This window comes from Pelophylax lessonae (genome assembly GCF_965119305.1).
Source record: "Pelophylax lessonae genome assembly, chromosome: 1".
In the NCBI taxonomy this organism is placed as follows: domain Eukaryota; kingdom Metazoa; phylum Chordata; class Amphibia; order Anura; family Ranidae; genus Pelophylax; species Pelophylax lessonae.
The window spans coordinates 622116959-622134881 of NC_138768.1; the positions used below are offsets into that span (position 1 = coordinate 622116959).

Consider the following 17923-nt stretch of genomic DNA (forward strand, 5'->3'; position numbering starts at 1 on the left):
CCAAGCACTGTCTTAATATTAGTTTCCTTTCTGTGCAGTGTAGATAATGACAATGCATGTTCATAGAGCAAAATCCCAGCTATTAAAAAAAAACAAAAAAAACAGAGAGGTGACACAATATTTTTAATTCTCTGGAGAGAAAACCTTGAGGAAAATGTTAAATTGATATTAAAGTGAACAATATTACTGCTATCACAGCACATGTGGGAAGAAGATTTTATATATTTACCATGGTAAAGTAACACTTACCCAAAGCACAGAACCTTTTTATATATTACCATATGATCAACAAAATAACTATATATCACAGCCCTCTTGGGTGCAATTATAAATAATTCAGTACATTTCCAGAATTTACATCAGATAATCTAATGGTAGACATAAAACCATAGCAGTTTTAAATGTGTAACAAAGATTTCATGCTAAGTCTATAGGTGTGTGCAGCCTATTGCATTGTGGTGTGCACCCCAAAACTCTAACACACAAGTGTGTTTGGGTATGGGGGCAGAAGAATGAAGATTTCAATGAACATAGCAGCCAGCACAAGGGATACTTCCCAATTTAATGAAAGTACTGTTCCTGGTGCTGATTTAAAAAAATAACTAAACTTAAGCTTTTAGTCAACATTTCAGAATGAAAAAAAAATGCTCTCCTGTGGAAATTTAAATTTTCCTGCTTTTTTGCAAAGAAAGTTATACATTTCTCCTGGCCTGGGGCTGTGGGACATGTGTAATATTGAAGCTCTCACAAAAACTAAGGTCAGCCATACATGGATTGAAATTCAGCTGGTTCAGCATGGAGCCGCTAAAGTTTGATCCATGTATAGGCACCCTGGCTTTACAGAAGTCAACTTACTGATCAACTTCTGTACAAATGCCCTATCAGATTTCCCCTGCTTGATCAGCCCTGCTGGCTACAGCCCACCCAGTCTACGAAAGGGAAGGGATCATGCTCTGCTTCAGTATGTCACAGTACATGTTGGCATTCATGGTTCCCTCAATGAACTGTAGCTCCCTAGTGCCGGCAGCACTCATCCAGCCCCAGACCATGACACTCCCACCACCATGCTTGACTGTAGGCAAGACACATTTGTCTTTGTACTCCTCACCTGGTTGCTGCCACACACGCTTGATGCCATCTGAACCAAATAAGTTTATCTTGGTCTCATCAGACCACAGGACATGGTTCCAGCAATCCATGTCCTTAGTCTGCTTGTCTTTAGCAAACTGTTTGTGGGCTTTCTTGTGCATTATCTATAGAAGAGGCTTCCTTCTGGGATGACAGCCATGCAGATCAATTTGATGCAGTGTGCGGTGTATGGTCTGAGCACTGACAGGCTGACCCCCCACCCCTTCAACCTCTGCAGCAATGCTGGAAGCACTCATACGTCCATTTCCTGCTGGCCTACTGGTAAGCCTCTAGTGTGATTACTTTCTGGGTGTCACGTTTGCTGTCCTTAGATTCCTTTTTCACCTGGCTCGGAATTCCACATGGGAATTTTAGCATTTTTGCACTATAATAACAATTTTATCAATTTGATTTCTGTGTGCATATATCACAATTTGCTCATATTGAGTTAATCCTGATAAACTATATTTGCTTGTATTTATGTTCTGCATGTGTTATTTAGCACAGTGCTGCAGTTTCTTTTTACATGTGAGGTATTGTCACAAATGTTAGAGCAAGATCAATCATTCTAGCGCTAGACCTCCTCTGTAACTCTAAACAGGTAGATATATGTAGAAAGAGAATGGCCGCACACCGCAATTGGATGAATGCTTGTCAAAATTCTTTATTGTCACTATGCCAGACAGATGTAACAGGAACAAGGACCTACATAACATAGAATACTCTTAGAATACTCTGATGGGTTAAATGCAACACAATCTAACTGTATTGGGAAATAGTAAAAAGAGACTAATAATAGTGAAGAATCAACTAACATCAAGCTTGGGCTCAGAACAAGGAAATTGTTCTTGTTTTGTTATTTTGGTCCTCTAACCTTAAATGCTATAAAGAGGTTTTTTTTTGTCTTGTTTTTTAGAGCATAACTCTAAATTATGGAGCTACAAAGCAGTTGGAATAAGCTCCCAAGATCCCCCAAAGTGTATTTTAACGGAAGATCCAGTATACAATATGTTTCATTGTGAACCAGAAAAAAATGCAGCATACTTTTTGTAATCCAATATACATTCCTCAATAGAGTATACAATAATGTTGTCTGAATGATCAACCAAATGCCATTGCTGCAAAGATAAAATATTATGTGGTCAGCCAGTACTCGGTCTTCTGGTCTGCTATGACTAAAACTACTTTGTATCTATGTTTCTAATCAATATCCTGACTGTCATATGAGAAATATTTGCCACAGACTGAAAGCAGGGAGCCTCTTTAATGGGGACTTTTTGGCTGTTATATGACTAACAATATAGTTTTTTATGACTGTAAGTAGCTTGCATATGCTTTTAATGATACACTTTCCCCAGTTTAGTGTTTCTGTCAGGTACCCTAGCATACGTGTTTCATAAATTTACAGGCTGACAGCTGTTTCCCAAAATGAATTATGTCACAAGCAGCATATAAAATGTAAGCATGGTGTAAATAAAAACATATTTTTTTCTTCTTTCTTCTAGTTTTCACATTCTCTGAAGTGTTTTGGAAAGCGACAGATGTGCTGCAATGGTTACATAAATCATCCGGCTGGACTGGAGTGAAATACTAAGTCCTATTTGTTTGGTGACACTTCTGTATAACAATTAGCTCAGTATGAGTTATATCATGAAATTTCACAGACATTTTCAAAGAACAATTCTCCTGCTTGCCACTTTTTGCATGGTAAGCATTGTCATTTCTGCCTATTACCTATACACTGGCTATAAACAAGACAATGAAATATCAGAAGCATCGATGGAAATTGAATGTGGAGATATAGAATCTTTACCTTATAACTTTTTGGAACACAGAACTGGAAAGCCATCAGTTTCTTTATCAACCGAGTCTGTTATCTTGGTTTTTATAGAGAGCCAGTATTCCCAACTTGGCCAGGACATTATTGGAATTTTAGAATCCAGCAGGTTTAAATTCCATGCAGAAATAGCACCGGGAAAGGGAGACCTTCTACCACTAACGGATAATCACATTGGAAAATATGCACTTATTATATATGAAAACTTTATGAAATACATCAACATGGACACATGGAACAAGGAACTTCTGGACAAGTACTGCCTTCAATATGGCGTCAGTATCATTGGATTTCTAAAAGGCACAGAGAGCAACATTCAAACTTTTCACCAAAAGGGCTTCCCATTTATGATCCACAGCAACACGGCCGTCAAGACTTTTTGTATCAATCCTACGACACCATTACTTCATATAACAAAACCTACAAAAACACCTAAAGGGCCTTTGCTTGGAAATGAGTGGACAGTGTTTGAGGTTAACCACTCATTTTATCAACCCATAGTTTTTACAAAAGTTAAAATGCCTGTTGGTGACCCACCTCAATTGTCTAAAATGTCCTTATTTGCCACAGTCATTCATGATTTTGGGTTTCAAGATGGTATTCAAAGGATGTTTTTTGGCAACAATTTGAACTTTTGGCTACACAAACTAATTTTTGTAGATGTTATATCTTTCCTTTCTGAAAAGAAGTTTACCTTGTCATTGGATAGATATATTCTTGTGGATATTGATGATATTTTTGTGGGTAAAGAAGGAACTAGAATGAAAATGAATGATGTCAAGGTAAGTTTTCAATCATGTATCTCGCAGACATATTGTAAAATGTTTTAAAGAGGCTCTGTCACTGGTGTAAAATACTTAACAAATCTGAAAATAAGCCCAGCATGTAAAGAAAAGCTATAATGCTTACCTGTCCCTGATACTCACACAATTTATAATCCTTAACTTGAAGAGTTACAATGGCTAAGTACTTTTTGCATTCAACAATTTCAAGATTGTTGGATGCCTCATTCACTTCTAAATACCGTGGTTCACTCTGACAGTCCCTACCTCACTAGTATGTCCTGTAGTGATGTAGGGGCTGGTGGATGAAACCATAGAGCACAGAAGGGAATTAGGCATCTGAAACTCAAAAAAATGATATTTAGCAATTTTGGCTGTTTAACATTTCGAAGATCACTCGCACAGGTGGTGGGACAGGTAAGTATTTTCTTCCCTTCAATGAATTTTGTTGTATTAAAAGCTTAATTTTATAATATAGTAGAAATGTTACGAACTGTAACCTATAAGAACTTTCTTGGATTGCAGCTCTAAGTGCTGCTGCTCAAATGATTCACAACCAAAGGGGGGTGCTGGAGCCTAAAATGCCCATCCAAGCAGCCTAATGAGCATCCGCTTTTGACTATCTGATACACATTGAGCAGACAGTGTGCGGCGCCTCCATATAGAAATATTACAAAGCATAACTAATAGTAAATGATAAAATCCAATATTCAGAGCCATCTTTAAGATTTTAATATCATGGGGTTCTCATTTTTACCATACCTAGATTAAAGTTACAGTACACATAATCATTTATGCTCTCTTCCACTTTTTTCTTTTCCCTCACTCCTTTCCTTTCTTTGCATAACACCTATCGCTAAGGGCATATAAGCCATATAAGGGTACTGCAAACCAGCTTTCTTTATGACAGACTATCCAACCAAATTGCATTTCATCCTTTCCGACAGGAAACATATAGACACTTATTTTTTATCCTGTTTACTTTCTCTTTATTTTCAGCATGCAGTGTCTTGTACTATTTAATTGCAACTGCCTATTTAATAAATTGTGGTGTACAATAACAACCAAATTGTGGTGCACAATAATAACCAAATAATAATTCTAACAGGAAAAAAAGGAAGATTTTTTTTTTTTGCTTTTTGGAAAATATCTTCTTATAAGCTTCTGGAGCTATGGCATAGGTTTCTGTAAAAAAAAAAAAAATATATATATATATATATATATATATATATATATATATCCATAGCCTTTATAGATAGCCTAACTTGTGTTTTTTGGAGCTACTGGGGTTGTAGCAATTACTTACAATGATATTTATGCTATGATTACATCTGATATATAAATTATTAGATTCTAACGTAGTGCATTGTTGTTGCCTTGACAAGGACCAGTAAAACCAATGAAGCATAATCCGTTCCAATATGAAGTTATGTTCAATCGGAATTATGGGGTGCTGATTTGTTTGCAGTCAGAATCAGTCTGGAAATTTCTGGGACCTTGCAGAGGATTAAGAGAAAACTGTTAGGGCAGGATAAATATTTATAAATAATTTGTTTATTAAGTAATTATTAGTAAGCCATGGCTCTACTTTAATTTAGGACTTTTACAAACTTTTTTAATGCATAGCTTACTTTTATTCTTGGATGCACATAATGTTCTGTCTCTGTTTTCTTTGCTAACTACAGATGCTGTGTTTTGTGATGTTAGTGCGCCTTAAAATAATGTAATGTAATAGCTGAGCATTTCACATGGATCTCACCCTTGAAATTTCATATATATAGTAGGAGTACATGCTTAACTGGTATCAGCAAGGGTAAACCATGCACAAGACAAGGGCACTCAGGAACAGTCCAAAAAGCTTTTCTTGCACTGTTTTTCAGCAAGACACTGTTATTCAGCAAGACAATGTAATAAAATAACTGAGCATTTCACATGGATCTCACCCTTGAAATTGCATATATATAGTAGGAGGACATGCTTAACTGGTATCAGCAAGGGTAAACCATGCACAAGACAAGGACACTCAGGAACAGTCCAAAAAAGCTTTTCTTGCACTGTATTTCAGCAAGACATTACATATAGTTTCAATATAGGAAGGCTTGTGTACAGCAAGTCCATAGCTTAAAACATAACTAAATAATTGTTAATTTTAGCCATGACTAAACTTAACTAAACAAGTGACTAACAGGGTGTTACCTAATGGGTACTTGAAAACAAACAACACTTGTACCTTTTTAGTGTTGTGCCAGCAGTCAGCCTTTTCACACAGCAGCAGGCTCCCACAGCAGAGAGCAAGAATGAGAGCCCAGTTAACATATACAAAGGCCTGTGCACAATTGAGGCTAATAACAAGGTCTGGCTATTAGATAAGATGTGAACCAAAGAATGGAGGCTTATTCCCACACAAGGCCAAAAACAGCTATTTTGTTTTACAACTTTCCAACAGACTTCCCAAACAATTCCTTCCATATCTGGCTAATAACTTTCTAGTTAATCTTTACAGTGAAAAACATTCATTCTGCTTCCTATGCTATTCTCACACTGCTGTCTAAACAAATTTAAAGCCAAAATAAAATTGGCATCTCACACAGAAAGTAAGGAATCTATATTTGTTAGAGTAAAAACAACATTGTTTCAGAGTCAATAGTGTTATGTTTTCTTTGGGGACAAGGTGTTAAGAGCTGTGAAGATTAGAATACCCTGTCTGTAGTGCTCCCATAGTGATCATTTGACCTTTCACATGGATGTACTGTAGAGTACATGAAAAAAGGGCATTGCTAATATAGCTGCTCTAGGCTAAGCTTTATGATCAACACTTAATACAAGAAACAATGATGAAAAGTTGTTTACAGAGATAAAAACTCTTAAAGGCTTAACAGTCCCCAGCAACCTTTATAAAAAAAAAAAAAAAAAGATGGAAAAAATGTTATCATGGTTGAGCCACAGACAATATATATGTAAATTTATTTTTTAAAACATATTTTAAATATTTTGTAAAATATAGCCCTAGGATACCTTGGTCATAATTAGGTATTTGCAGCACAGACTAGCGTTTTTAAATTGGTTTGTCAGAATGTCGAATTTACAACTACTGCCACTAAGTATTGATTTGTCAGTCAAGCTGAGAGTAAAGCTATACTCAAGGTCACTAGAAAGAAGATCTAGTCACCAGTCACACAGCTGCTGTGAGTAGTTGAAATGCTACTCTCAGCTGGAAACCTGCTCTCTTTAGAGGCACTGGAAGGATTTTAATTGAAAGGTAGGCTGGGAATCCAAGGATCAGAGAGTATGAGAGCAAATATAGTAAAAGCATTACAGACATGGAGAGGGTAATGGATGCTGGAGAGTTTTGTGATTTTATATATTTATGAAACCCCCATTGTCTAATTATATTCTTAGTACCTAAAAAAGGATACATTATCATCCATATATTTGAACAATATGGGTATCCCCCCCTTTACTGGTAGACCTGATAGAAATTAAACACGAATATACTTTAACTGGTTGGAGGCGTATTGTTTCCTGCAGACACAAAGTGCTCCACTGTGACCCTTTAGATTGAGAAAAAAAGGCAGCTTAGTACATTTTCAAATATGTGACAATGTAATTGGCCATCGAGACAGAGGCCACCACTGTTTACTGAGGTTAAAAACATTTGGCTACTGGCTTTGCAAGTGGACACACAGGCTGTCACTGAACAGGGAGATCACCACTGGACATCGTAACTGATCCCCACTGGGCATAAATAAAATATCTGGACATGTGGACCTCTTTTATAAATTTCTTTATTTAAGAAGAGATTGCGGTATAAACAGAGTTAAGGCAGATCAGGAAAAAAGGAGACAATCTGACAACATCATAAACATTGTTTCCTTAAAATTTTACATTAGTTGGAGGATGAACTTGGTCAACTGGACCAGAAAGGTGGGGTCAAACCCCTCCCGGACTTGCATAGTAACTGACATATCAAATGAAACAAGGGCTGATGAATTTGGGGATAAGTAAACAACCTAAGTTATACAAAACTTGTGAGTGTCAGGTACCAGGGTAGTACCGATGGACGAGCTCCTGTACAGAACAGAAGCAAGAAACCACAACTCCTAAAAATGGAGTCAGTCGTGGAAGGAACAAGCAGTTGAGTATAAGTTACAGAAGACCCCAGACTTGGGGAGAATGTGAGGATACAGTACATACAGATGTGATAGTAGGGGGAAGGTGGCATGAACCACAGGGTGTAGAGGAGAAAAGCACAAGAGGGAAGGAAGGAGGGAGGAAAGAAGCAGGAAGGAAGCTGAAGGGGCTGGCGTGACCCAATTCCCCGGGCCCATAACCCCCAAGCCCTAGCCAGAGACAGAGAGCTCTTGCAGGTATGCGTCTGTACACGTGAAGTGGTCCCACGGTCTCTATGTGTCCCGAAAAGCCTGTTCCTGATTGTGCAGAGTAGCCGACAAGTCTTCCATGTCCCGAAGCTCCTTCACCCTAGAAAACAATAAAGATCTCATGGGTGCAGCAGGCGATCTCCAGCAGAGGGGGATGCAGGCTTGACAGCATTTAAAAGCTGAATAGTCAGAGAGGACTTGCATTCTTTAACTGGCCATCGGGTGAGGTGCAATAAACATGCTGCAGGATCATCCACCACGTCCACGTTAGTAAGTTGTTTGAAAACGGTTTCACCAGCGGGCATTCCCAAAAAATATGGAACATCGTCCCCATAGCATCGTATGTGGACCTCTTTGAGCCACCTAGTTACTATTAAAACATATATGACATAGATAGATAGATAGATAGATAGATAGATAGATAGATAGATAGATAGATAGATAGATAGATAGATAGATAGATAGATAGATAGATAGATAGATAGATAGATAGATAGATAGATAGATAGATAGATAGATAGATAGATAGATAGATAGATAGATAGATAGATAGATAGATAGATAGATAGATAGATAGATAGATAGATAGATAGATAGATAGATAGATAGATAGATAGATCATTGTATGTTTTACACCAAATATTCAGCAACATTTGCAGTAAATACTGACCTCCTGGTTTTTCTGTGTAATACACTCAGTAGAATTAAAAACACTTGTTACAGTAGTGATTAGTAGCAGTAGCAGAAGAAAAAAAAAACAGGCTCCACTCCTGCAAACTAAGGAACAGAAAATTAGGCTACATTGAGTACAAAATCATCAAAACTGGACAATGTAAAGTGTAACTAAACCCAATAACAAACATTTACTATGTTTCAGCTTACCGATGTGTTGGTTGAATTGCTTTTATTTTTTTCATGCTAAAATAATTTTCAGCAAGTTCTTAAAATACCTGTGGATCTTGGCAGAAATGCAGTTTCATAGTCACTTTCTGTGACCTGACCTGGAAGCATAAAATAATGTTATCTTTTTTGTGTGAATTTCTAATCCCACCTCCCCCAAGTAACATATGTGACACTGGGCATTGTTACTGAGATGCAAAACGTTATTTGTCCACAAGATGGCAGTGACAACTAGTTTGACCTAGCTGTGACTGGAAAACAATTGGCAGGGACAGTCTGGGAGATGTAGTCCTTAAGGAGGATGCTATCTACAGTCGTTCTGGGGCCACAACTACAAGGCCATTGAGCAACTGGAGGTAGGAGGGAGGATATATAGATAAAAGCCCGGGAAGGAGCTGGGCAGTTGGGGCAAATGCACCAACCTAGAAGGACATGTGAGCCATGCTGTGTCAAGCTGTGCTGTGTTGTGCCGTGCCGTGCCGTGCCATGCCAGCTGAACTGTACCAGACTGGACCATGCCAGAGCTGCTGTGCTGGATGCCAAACCTGGGAGTTGATTTCTAGCCTGGGTATCCAACAACCAGAATCACTGTTCAAGTCACATTTGCATCTGCGGCTCTTGCTGCACCGCTGTTTAGGGGGCCCCCATCATACAAACTACTTGCTGCTGCTCAAGGACTGTCACAGAGGGATACAGTGAGAGGTTCTCCAACCTGTTTTATAGCTAAAGCTATCTCTTGACCCTTTCCTTCAGCCTAAATGTGATAACAAACCAACCCCTTCCACTGTTTTGCTACAGGAGACCTATGCTGCTGGCTTCTCTATTAGACAGCAGTCATCATAGCCAAATTCAAATCTCTAAGCCCTCAATATTCAAAACACTGACTTTGTTTAGCTCTCCATCTGCCCCTCCCCTTGACTACCTAATACTTCAAACTTTCAATTATCGCTTTAAACTGGCTTGAGTCTCTATCTGGCTGTGCTAAGGAGTCTCCTTACATATCAGGTCTGACTTTACATTAGGCCTCTGTTAATTGCCACCCCTTTCAGTCAACTACACTTTTCTACGTGTCAACTTTTAAAGGACCCCAACATTTCCTTCAGAAACTCACCATAAGACTGTCCAAGTAATTCCCTAAAAGGAGAACTGAGTTGCTTATTTTGAGCTTGAGCTTTCAAGGCTTAAGCCTACCCCCTTGGTCTGAGAGCTCTCAAGTGACATCGCCTGTGCTATCTTTTTTTTTTTGTTAGAATTCTTCTTGGTCACTTGAGGTGAAACCTAGCATTCAGGGAGCTACTGTTTATGCTCTTAATACTGGAGTATACGCTTAGTTTATTCAGGTACCCCTGTTTCTGTATTGTATTTGTTTTGATAATGTTTACATGCCGTGACACTGAAATATAATCTGCTTTGTTATATTATAATTTTGATCTGCCAATACAGTCTTATTATTGTTTTTAAAAAGACAGCGTGTGCAATCTTTGTTTGTCAGCTGGCAGTTCCCAGCCAAGGTATTCTGGTGGTGTCAGCTTGAGTGAGGCCTCGTAGAGAGGTAAAGAGAGCTGAGGACCCAAAACTACCACTGGTTCCTGCGGGGTAGTGCTACTTGTAGATGAATAAAGGCGGCAATGTTTGAAGTCCAGCTTGGTTGGTAGCAGCCAAGTTGGTAGCAGCCATTATTGCCTCTATAAATACCATGTGGAGTGAGCATAGCCACCCAGGGACAGGTAGTGAATTATTTGCAGGATTACCAGATACACATTTTTAAATAAAAGCCTGAAAAATTAAAATGAATGATGTCACCACATTTAGGAACTGGTAAGCTGAAATATATTAACATTTTTAATACACTTTAAGACTGGAAAAATTAGTGAATCCCACAAAGTTAATTGTACTTTAACATGCAAATATTTTAGTCACCATTTGGGATAACACATTTTATGGGATCAAATAGAGACATTCACTGCTTCAAATGTGTGACTGAGGAATACAAAGGAGCTATGTGGTGCTATGGAGTCAGCGTCAACCATTAAAAATCTCAAAAGAGGGGGGTATGGCTGCACTTCATTGAGCCTATGTCCACCACCGGGCATTAACAGTGACACCAGGCTTCTCCAGCACCGCATCTGCTTGCCTCCTGCCCCATGTGACTCACTGCAGCACCAGGCATGACCCGCCGTAAAAAGGACCCGCCGTTACCCGGCAAGCTGGCTACTCCCGGATCTTGCGCAACATACCCTCCAATGCTACAAAAATCTTGCGACAGTGACAAAAGCTCTGCAAAGCCACAAGATCCTATACAAATGAAAATACCCGGTGACCCAATTAGTCAAGCACAATGGCACCACCATCCGCCTTAACACCCTGGAAGAAGGCATGCTTGCCCTGAAACAATGGAGCATAGTACCAGACCCTCCGGTGGCAGATTGGCTTAGTGAACATCCCGAAACGGTGCAACCAGATTTGCAACTGGTCTCCCCCAAGCGTTCTGCAAAATTGAATGCCTCTGGAGGTTCCTGATCTACTTCATCCACCTAACGACAACATCCCTGGCCTCAAATAGGCCTTTTTCTTACTTTATCTTTGTTCCCCCCATTGAGGCTTCATCGCAGCCGCTTCCTCTCTACACATGGCCCTCAGTACGGGCCACCTTCTTAGACTTTTGTTTTGTTGTTGTTTATCCCTCCCCAAATTTCATTTATTGCAGTACTTTATTGGCTATACAATGCAAGACTGGCTTTACCATTCTACATTGTCATCCCATACCGCCACTCATTGCCTCTGGAGATAAACCCCTCCAAATGCCCTGACATCAAAAGTAAGACACCAATCTCCACGGGACTTATTCCATAAAGAGGGGGTTCGTGATGTTTGGAGATGCCAGCATGCCTGTGAAAGGGACTACACATTCTTTTCTTCTACGCACCACTCCTACTCTCGTATTGACCTTTTTGTGACTGACCAATGGCTTCGATCTTGGTCTTAAATATGCCCCAAGTAAAGAAGTAGACCCCTTTGAAGTTTTTATCGATCTGCATAAATTTTTAAGAAAACTCAACATAAAGAAACATTTTAGTCTGACAGGTCCCACCCAATCTGTGGAAGATTCCAAATTCAAACATTCAGGCCTGAAGAACAATTCTCTTTTTAACCCCAAGGTATCTGGAGGAGAATGCATTGGAGCATTCAAAAAGATGGTAGAAGCTGATCTTCGGAAAATTAAGTCCAATCCGAAAAAATACAACTACATACAACATACCATCAAGAAATTAGAGAAAAAGAAAAACATAGTCATTAGGCCAGCAGAAAAGGGTGGCGGCCTGGTCATTTTAAAGAAAACCGACTATGAAGCTGAAATGAATAATCTTTTAAGTATACCAGACACGTATAAAAAACTCAAAGGCAATCCTACCAAATTATATAAAAAGAAACTCAGAGACTATATTAAGAAAGGGAAAGAAATTGGAATACTCAATAAAAAGGAAGCAGAATATTTAGTACCTGAATCTAATAAGATACCAGTGGTATATTATTTACCAAAGATTCATAAAGACATACAGAAACCCCCAGGGAGGCCAATCGTGAGTGGTGTCGATTCACTATTTTCTAGACTTGGTGAGTATATCGATACTTACCTTCAACCAGTGGTTAAGAAGGGTAAATCCTACCTCAAAGATAGTTCTGAACTCATCAGGGACCTTAAATCGATACCAATTACAGAACAATGCTTTCTAGCCACCATAGATGCGAACTCGCTATATACGAGTATCTCTCAGCCAGACGGACTAACAGCAGTAAAAAAGGCACTACAACAACACAGTAAATTAAAACAAATACAAATAGAATACATCATGGAAGGTCTGGAATTAGCAATGTCCCATAACTTTTTTTGGCACAATCGAGATTATTATTTACAAGCAAAAGGTGTGGCCATGGGAGCCAAATATGCACCGAGTGTTGCGAATCTGCTTATGGATATGCTGGAAGAAAATTCCGTCTATGGCCGACACACTCCCGAATTGGTCTTCTACAAACGATATATTGATGATATCGTGATAATTTGGAACGGCACTGAAGACACTTTAAGAGAATTCTTTTCTACACTTAATAACAACCCGTTTGGGATAAAATTTACGGGTAATTGGAGTCAAGAACGAATCAATTTTTTAGACCTACAGATTTTTAAAGATCAACAGTTTTTAAAAAGCAAAACTTTTTTTAAGAGCACGGATAGAAATGGGTACATACCTATTACGAGTTGCCATCATCCGAATTGGAAAGGGAACATACCCAAAGGTCAGTTTATTCGAATGAAGCGTAATTGCGACAATCATGAAGATTTTTTGATACAATCAGAAGCACTACTAAATAGATTTGTAGAGAAAGGATACAACAAAGAAAATTTACTCAAGACCAGAGAAGCTGTATCAAGAATGAATAGAGATGACCTATTAAAGAAGAAGAATCACACAAACAATAATAGAGGTGATATAACCTTCATTACGGGGTTCCATAAGAATTTCAGGGACACCGAGCGTATCATTAAAAGATATTGGCCAATACTTAAATCTGACAGAACTCTATCAAAATTGTTACCCAATAAACCTACCTTTATTTATAGGAAAGCGCCTTCTTTCAGGAATCAACTAGTTCACAATGTGGTAGATCCACCTAGATCAGTAAAAATGTTCAAAGACCTTAAAGGGTTCATTAGATGCAAAAGATGTCTGCCATGCAGAACGAATACAAGACAACCCAGAAAAACATTAAAATTTAAATCTAGAGCTACCGGAGAGGAATTCAGCATAAATAAGTTGATCACCTGCCAAACCGACCATGTTAAATATCTTGTTGAGTGTCCGTGTCGATTGCAATATGTGGGTAGGACCACCAGACCACTGTTTGTTAGGATAAGAGAACATATCAACAATATACGTTTAGGCTTCCCTAAGCACAGCTTATCGAGGCACTTTGCCGAAAAACATAATAAAGATCCGAGTGGCCTCACTTTTTGTGGGATAGACTCCATATCCGCACATTGGCGAGGAGACAATAAAAGGATAAAATCTCTAAAAACGAGACCTCTTGGATTTACAGATTAAATACATTACAGCCCAAAGGTCTCAACTTAGATATTGATCTAAACTGCTTCATTTCCAATTTTTAACCATTTTAACTATTTAACCATTTATCTTACTCTGAGTTTACTGACTGTTTGTGCACAATATTGATTATATCTTACTTATATACATGGTTATATCACATAATACCTAAAGATCAGCACCAACATTATCTGTATAGTCTCATATTGATATAGAATACACTACTTATGCAGTACAGGGCATATTGATTTTATATATTTTAGACCCAGATACCATTTATATATATATATATATATATATATATATATATATACTCTTTTTTATATATATTTTTTATATATATATATTTTATTCATATTTATTTATACTATAACAATCACCCCTTTGTAGTGTTTCCTTGTCCTAGCTTCCATCATTATATTTCTTCTAACTCATGGATACATTCATTTAATATTTAAAACCATTTCCATGCAATTTCAGTCTAGTCCACTAGATGTCCTCCTCAACCCTCCTTTTTATCTATGTGACATTACACATTATTAATATACATTTACACTTTAATTTTTCTCTCTTTTAATTTTTTTCTCTCCTTCAATAATAAACTTAGTTTAAGAGGTTATTTGAATATTTGAGTGTTATATCTATATCTAGAGAATATGTTTGTACTCTTTGTTCCCGGTTTATATACATGCATCGCGCCAGATACCAAAGGTGTTTATCACACCAAATACATTATACAGGCTTAATATACAGCATTTATACTAGCCTATATGTTTGACTTTGTCCAAAATCTATTGTTATATATCGGCCTATATTCTGTGAACATAACAATAACATCGCCATTGTTTTGGAGTCCGGGGAGTGGTTGCACTTCCGGGTCACGCACTAGCACCTTTGCCGATTGGTCAACTGGCTATCGCATGCATATATAAAGGGATGAGACCGGAGGTGAACTGACGCTGCTGATGACGTATTGACTACGAAACGCGTACAGCGTGTCACGCCATTTCCAGTTTTTCATCTTCTGAGATCGAGGCTTGGACCGCATCGCGCTCCTTCCCGCTACACGCTTGTTTGATTCGACTCATTTGTGAGTACCTCTCTTTATTGTATATAATAAACTACCATACGGAATTACGCTATGTCCCTTGTTTATCATTATTCCCTGGTATACACTTTGGAGTGACACCGGTGGACACCCTGGACCTATCCGTCACTAGGAGCCTGTTAGGACCCAAGTACACCATAGGGGATACCTTATACTAGGACCAGCTAGGCTTCCTATAGGACGTCCCTATCCAGGACCAATCGGATTCGAGGGATCACTGGATATATTCCTACACCCGCTCTATACCCCTGTGTGGGGTGGGTGTTTCTGGTAAGTGTGTTTTCTTACCAGAAGGATCACCCAACACGTCACCGTCCACCACGGGGTCACTCCGCATATATCATTATCAGACTGTTGCCACCTATATGGATCTTGAATCCTCTACACCTGCCTTTGGTTATTGCATGTGACATAGAGACTGTTTTATTTCCACTGGACTGTCCTCTGTGTGTATATTGATTGCTATCTACTATTGGCACTCTATATTACCCCCATACCACAAAATATGGTAGGGTGGGGCTTTTTATTCACTATAGCACTTTTTTTGATAAGCACTTTATTGCACATCAATATATTTGCTGGTTATTGTCATTGTTAAATTTATTAATCGCATGATTTATTTTTTTGCAAGCACCAGTCACTTTATAACCTGTGCAGCCAGCACCTTTAAATATTGCACTTTGTTATTTATTATGCACTGCTAGCAAGCTTTTAAAGTGGAATGCATTTGGATTGATATATATTGTTTGATATCACTGCATCATACCATTACATGCACCAGTCACTTTATCATCCAGATTTTTGTTGCACTTTATATCATATACATTATATATATTTTTTACTATCTTTAGGCAGCGCCACTATCCCTCTTTCTTCATACTCTATGATCTTGCCCTAGCCTCACTAGCTTTTGGTCCCAAACATTTTGTTTTATCGCCTCGTGCACAGGTATACTATATAAACCACAACCAGCCTTAGTCCTACTCAACATAGGTATCCACCAATATCCGACTTCATTCAGACCAGTGGTGACCCATATACTACTAGCAGCCCAGCTTACCATTCTGAGAAAATAGAAAACAAAAATACCCCTAAATATCTCTGATTTAGTGATCATGGTTAATTCTAATTAGACCTTTGAGCAACTACTTGCGATAAACTCTCTAAACTTTGCCAAATTCTCCCAAATTTGGAACATATGGACCAACAGATAACTGTTTCATACTGCCAATCCCACACTACTCATATTCTCCCAAATTTGGAACATATGGACCAACAGATAACTCTTTACTACTGCCAATCCCACTCTACACCTGAATGCTTATCTCCATTTCCTGGCCGAACCAAGCTTGCAATGTTAGATGCTATTGTTGTTTTATCCTAATAATCATTCTTCCACGTTCTGTTTATACTAAATACCCTTTGTCTGTTTATCTGTAAAAATATAAAATTCAATAAAAATGTATTGAATAATAAAAAATAAAAAATCTCAAAAGAGGCAAAAGATGGTCATATGCAGTGCAAGATAGGTGTACCCAATACATAGATATATGTGCTACCACAGATTCTATCAATACTTATTGTTATATATTGGATTTGGGTTGTTCCTACAGTATATTCCCCCTCTGTTTTTCTCCTGGCAGTCTTGTCTCCCTATGGTTGTCATGCATGCTTTGATTTTTATTGTCTGACCGTTGTGCAAATCACAAAAATAAATTGATCATTTTTAAAAGCATGCATGGCCACCATTAGTTAGACATTCCCAGTCTTTCTATGGTCAAGGTTATTTTGGTTTTCCCCCTCACTGTGTAAATAGGACTTTTGAAGACCTTACCCTTTGTGTTAGAGAAGTCTTTCATCAGCAAAATGAACCCAGAAAAACATCCTTATAATGCCAGCCTGGGATAAGTTACGTTGGATTTTACATATGAGTCTGCTCATTGAGTTAAAACTGTTTGTAGATTATTGTTCATAAAGACTGGTTTTGCGTGTGCATACCAGATTAAAAGTAAAAAGTATTCTTTTAAACAAATGTGCTGTAGCACTTTGTTATAAGTTAAAGTAGTCAAAGTAGTCTGCGCACAACCTCCTCACCCAGTTCCACAGGTGAGGGATACCAGTGTTTAGACTGTTGCCATGTTATCATACTGATTTTTATATATGTATGAATACATTTAACCCTTTGATCGCCCCTGATGTTAACCCCTTACCTGCCAGTGTCATTAGTATGGTGACAGTGCATATGTTTTAGCACTGATCACTATATTCGTGTCACTGTTCCCCAAAAAAGTGTCAGAAGTTTAATTTAGTGCCACCGTAATGTTCTAGCCCTGCTATAAGTCGCTGATTGCCACCATTACTAGTAAAAAAAATAGATTTTGTGCAAACCAATCAATACACGCTAGTTAGGATTTTTTTTATCAAAAACATGTAGAAGGATACATATTGGCCTAAATTAATGAAGAAATTCGATTTTTTTTACACTTTATTGGATATGTTTTATGGCAGAAAGTAAAAAATATTGCTTTGTTTTTTTTCAAAATTGTCGGTATGTTTATGTTTATAGCGCAAAAAATAAAAACCACTGAGGTGATCAAATACCACCAAAAGAAAGCTCTATTTGTGGGAAAAAAGAGGACATCAATTGTATATAGGTACAGCATTATGCGACTGTGCAATTCTCAGTT

General features: G+C 38.1%; 1 protein-coding gene across 1 annotated transcript in view; it reads left to right on the top strand.

The window, feature by feature from the left end:
- Nucleotides 1-17923, top strand: part of LOC309543913 (bifunctional heparan sulfate N-deacetylase/N-sulfotransferase 3-like) — a 392778-nt gene that overhangs the window by 84187 nt on the left and 290668 nt on the right. Inside the window, exon 2 of the mRNA XM_082243003.1 lies at nucleotides 2634-3747. Within this exon, the coding sequence (XP_082099129.1) occupies nucleotides 2767-3747 (981 nt within the window). The 5' untranslated portion in view covers nucleotides 2634-2766. The remainder of the gene's footprint in view (nucleotides 1-2633; nucleotides 3748-17923) is intronic.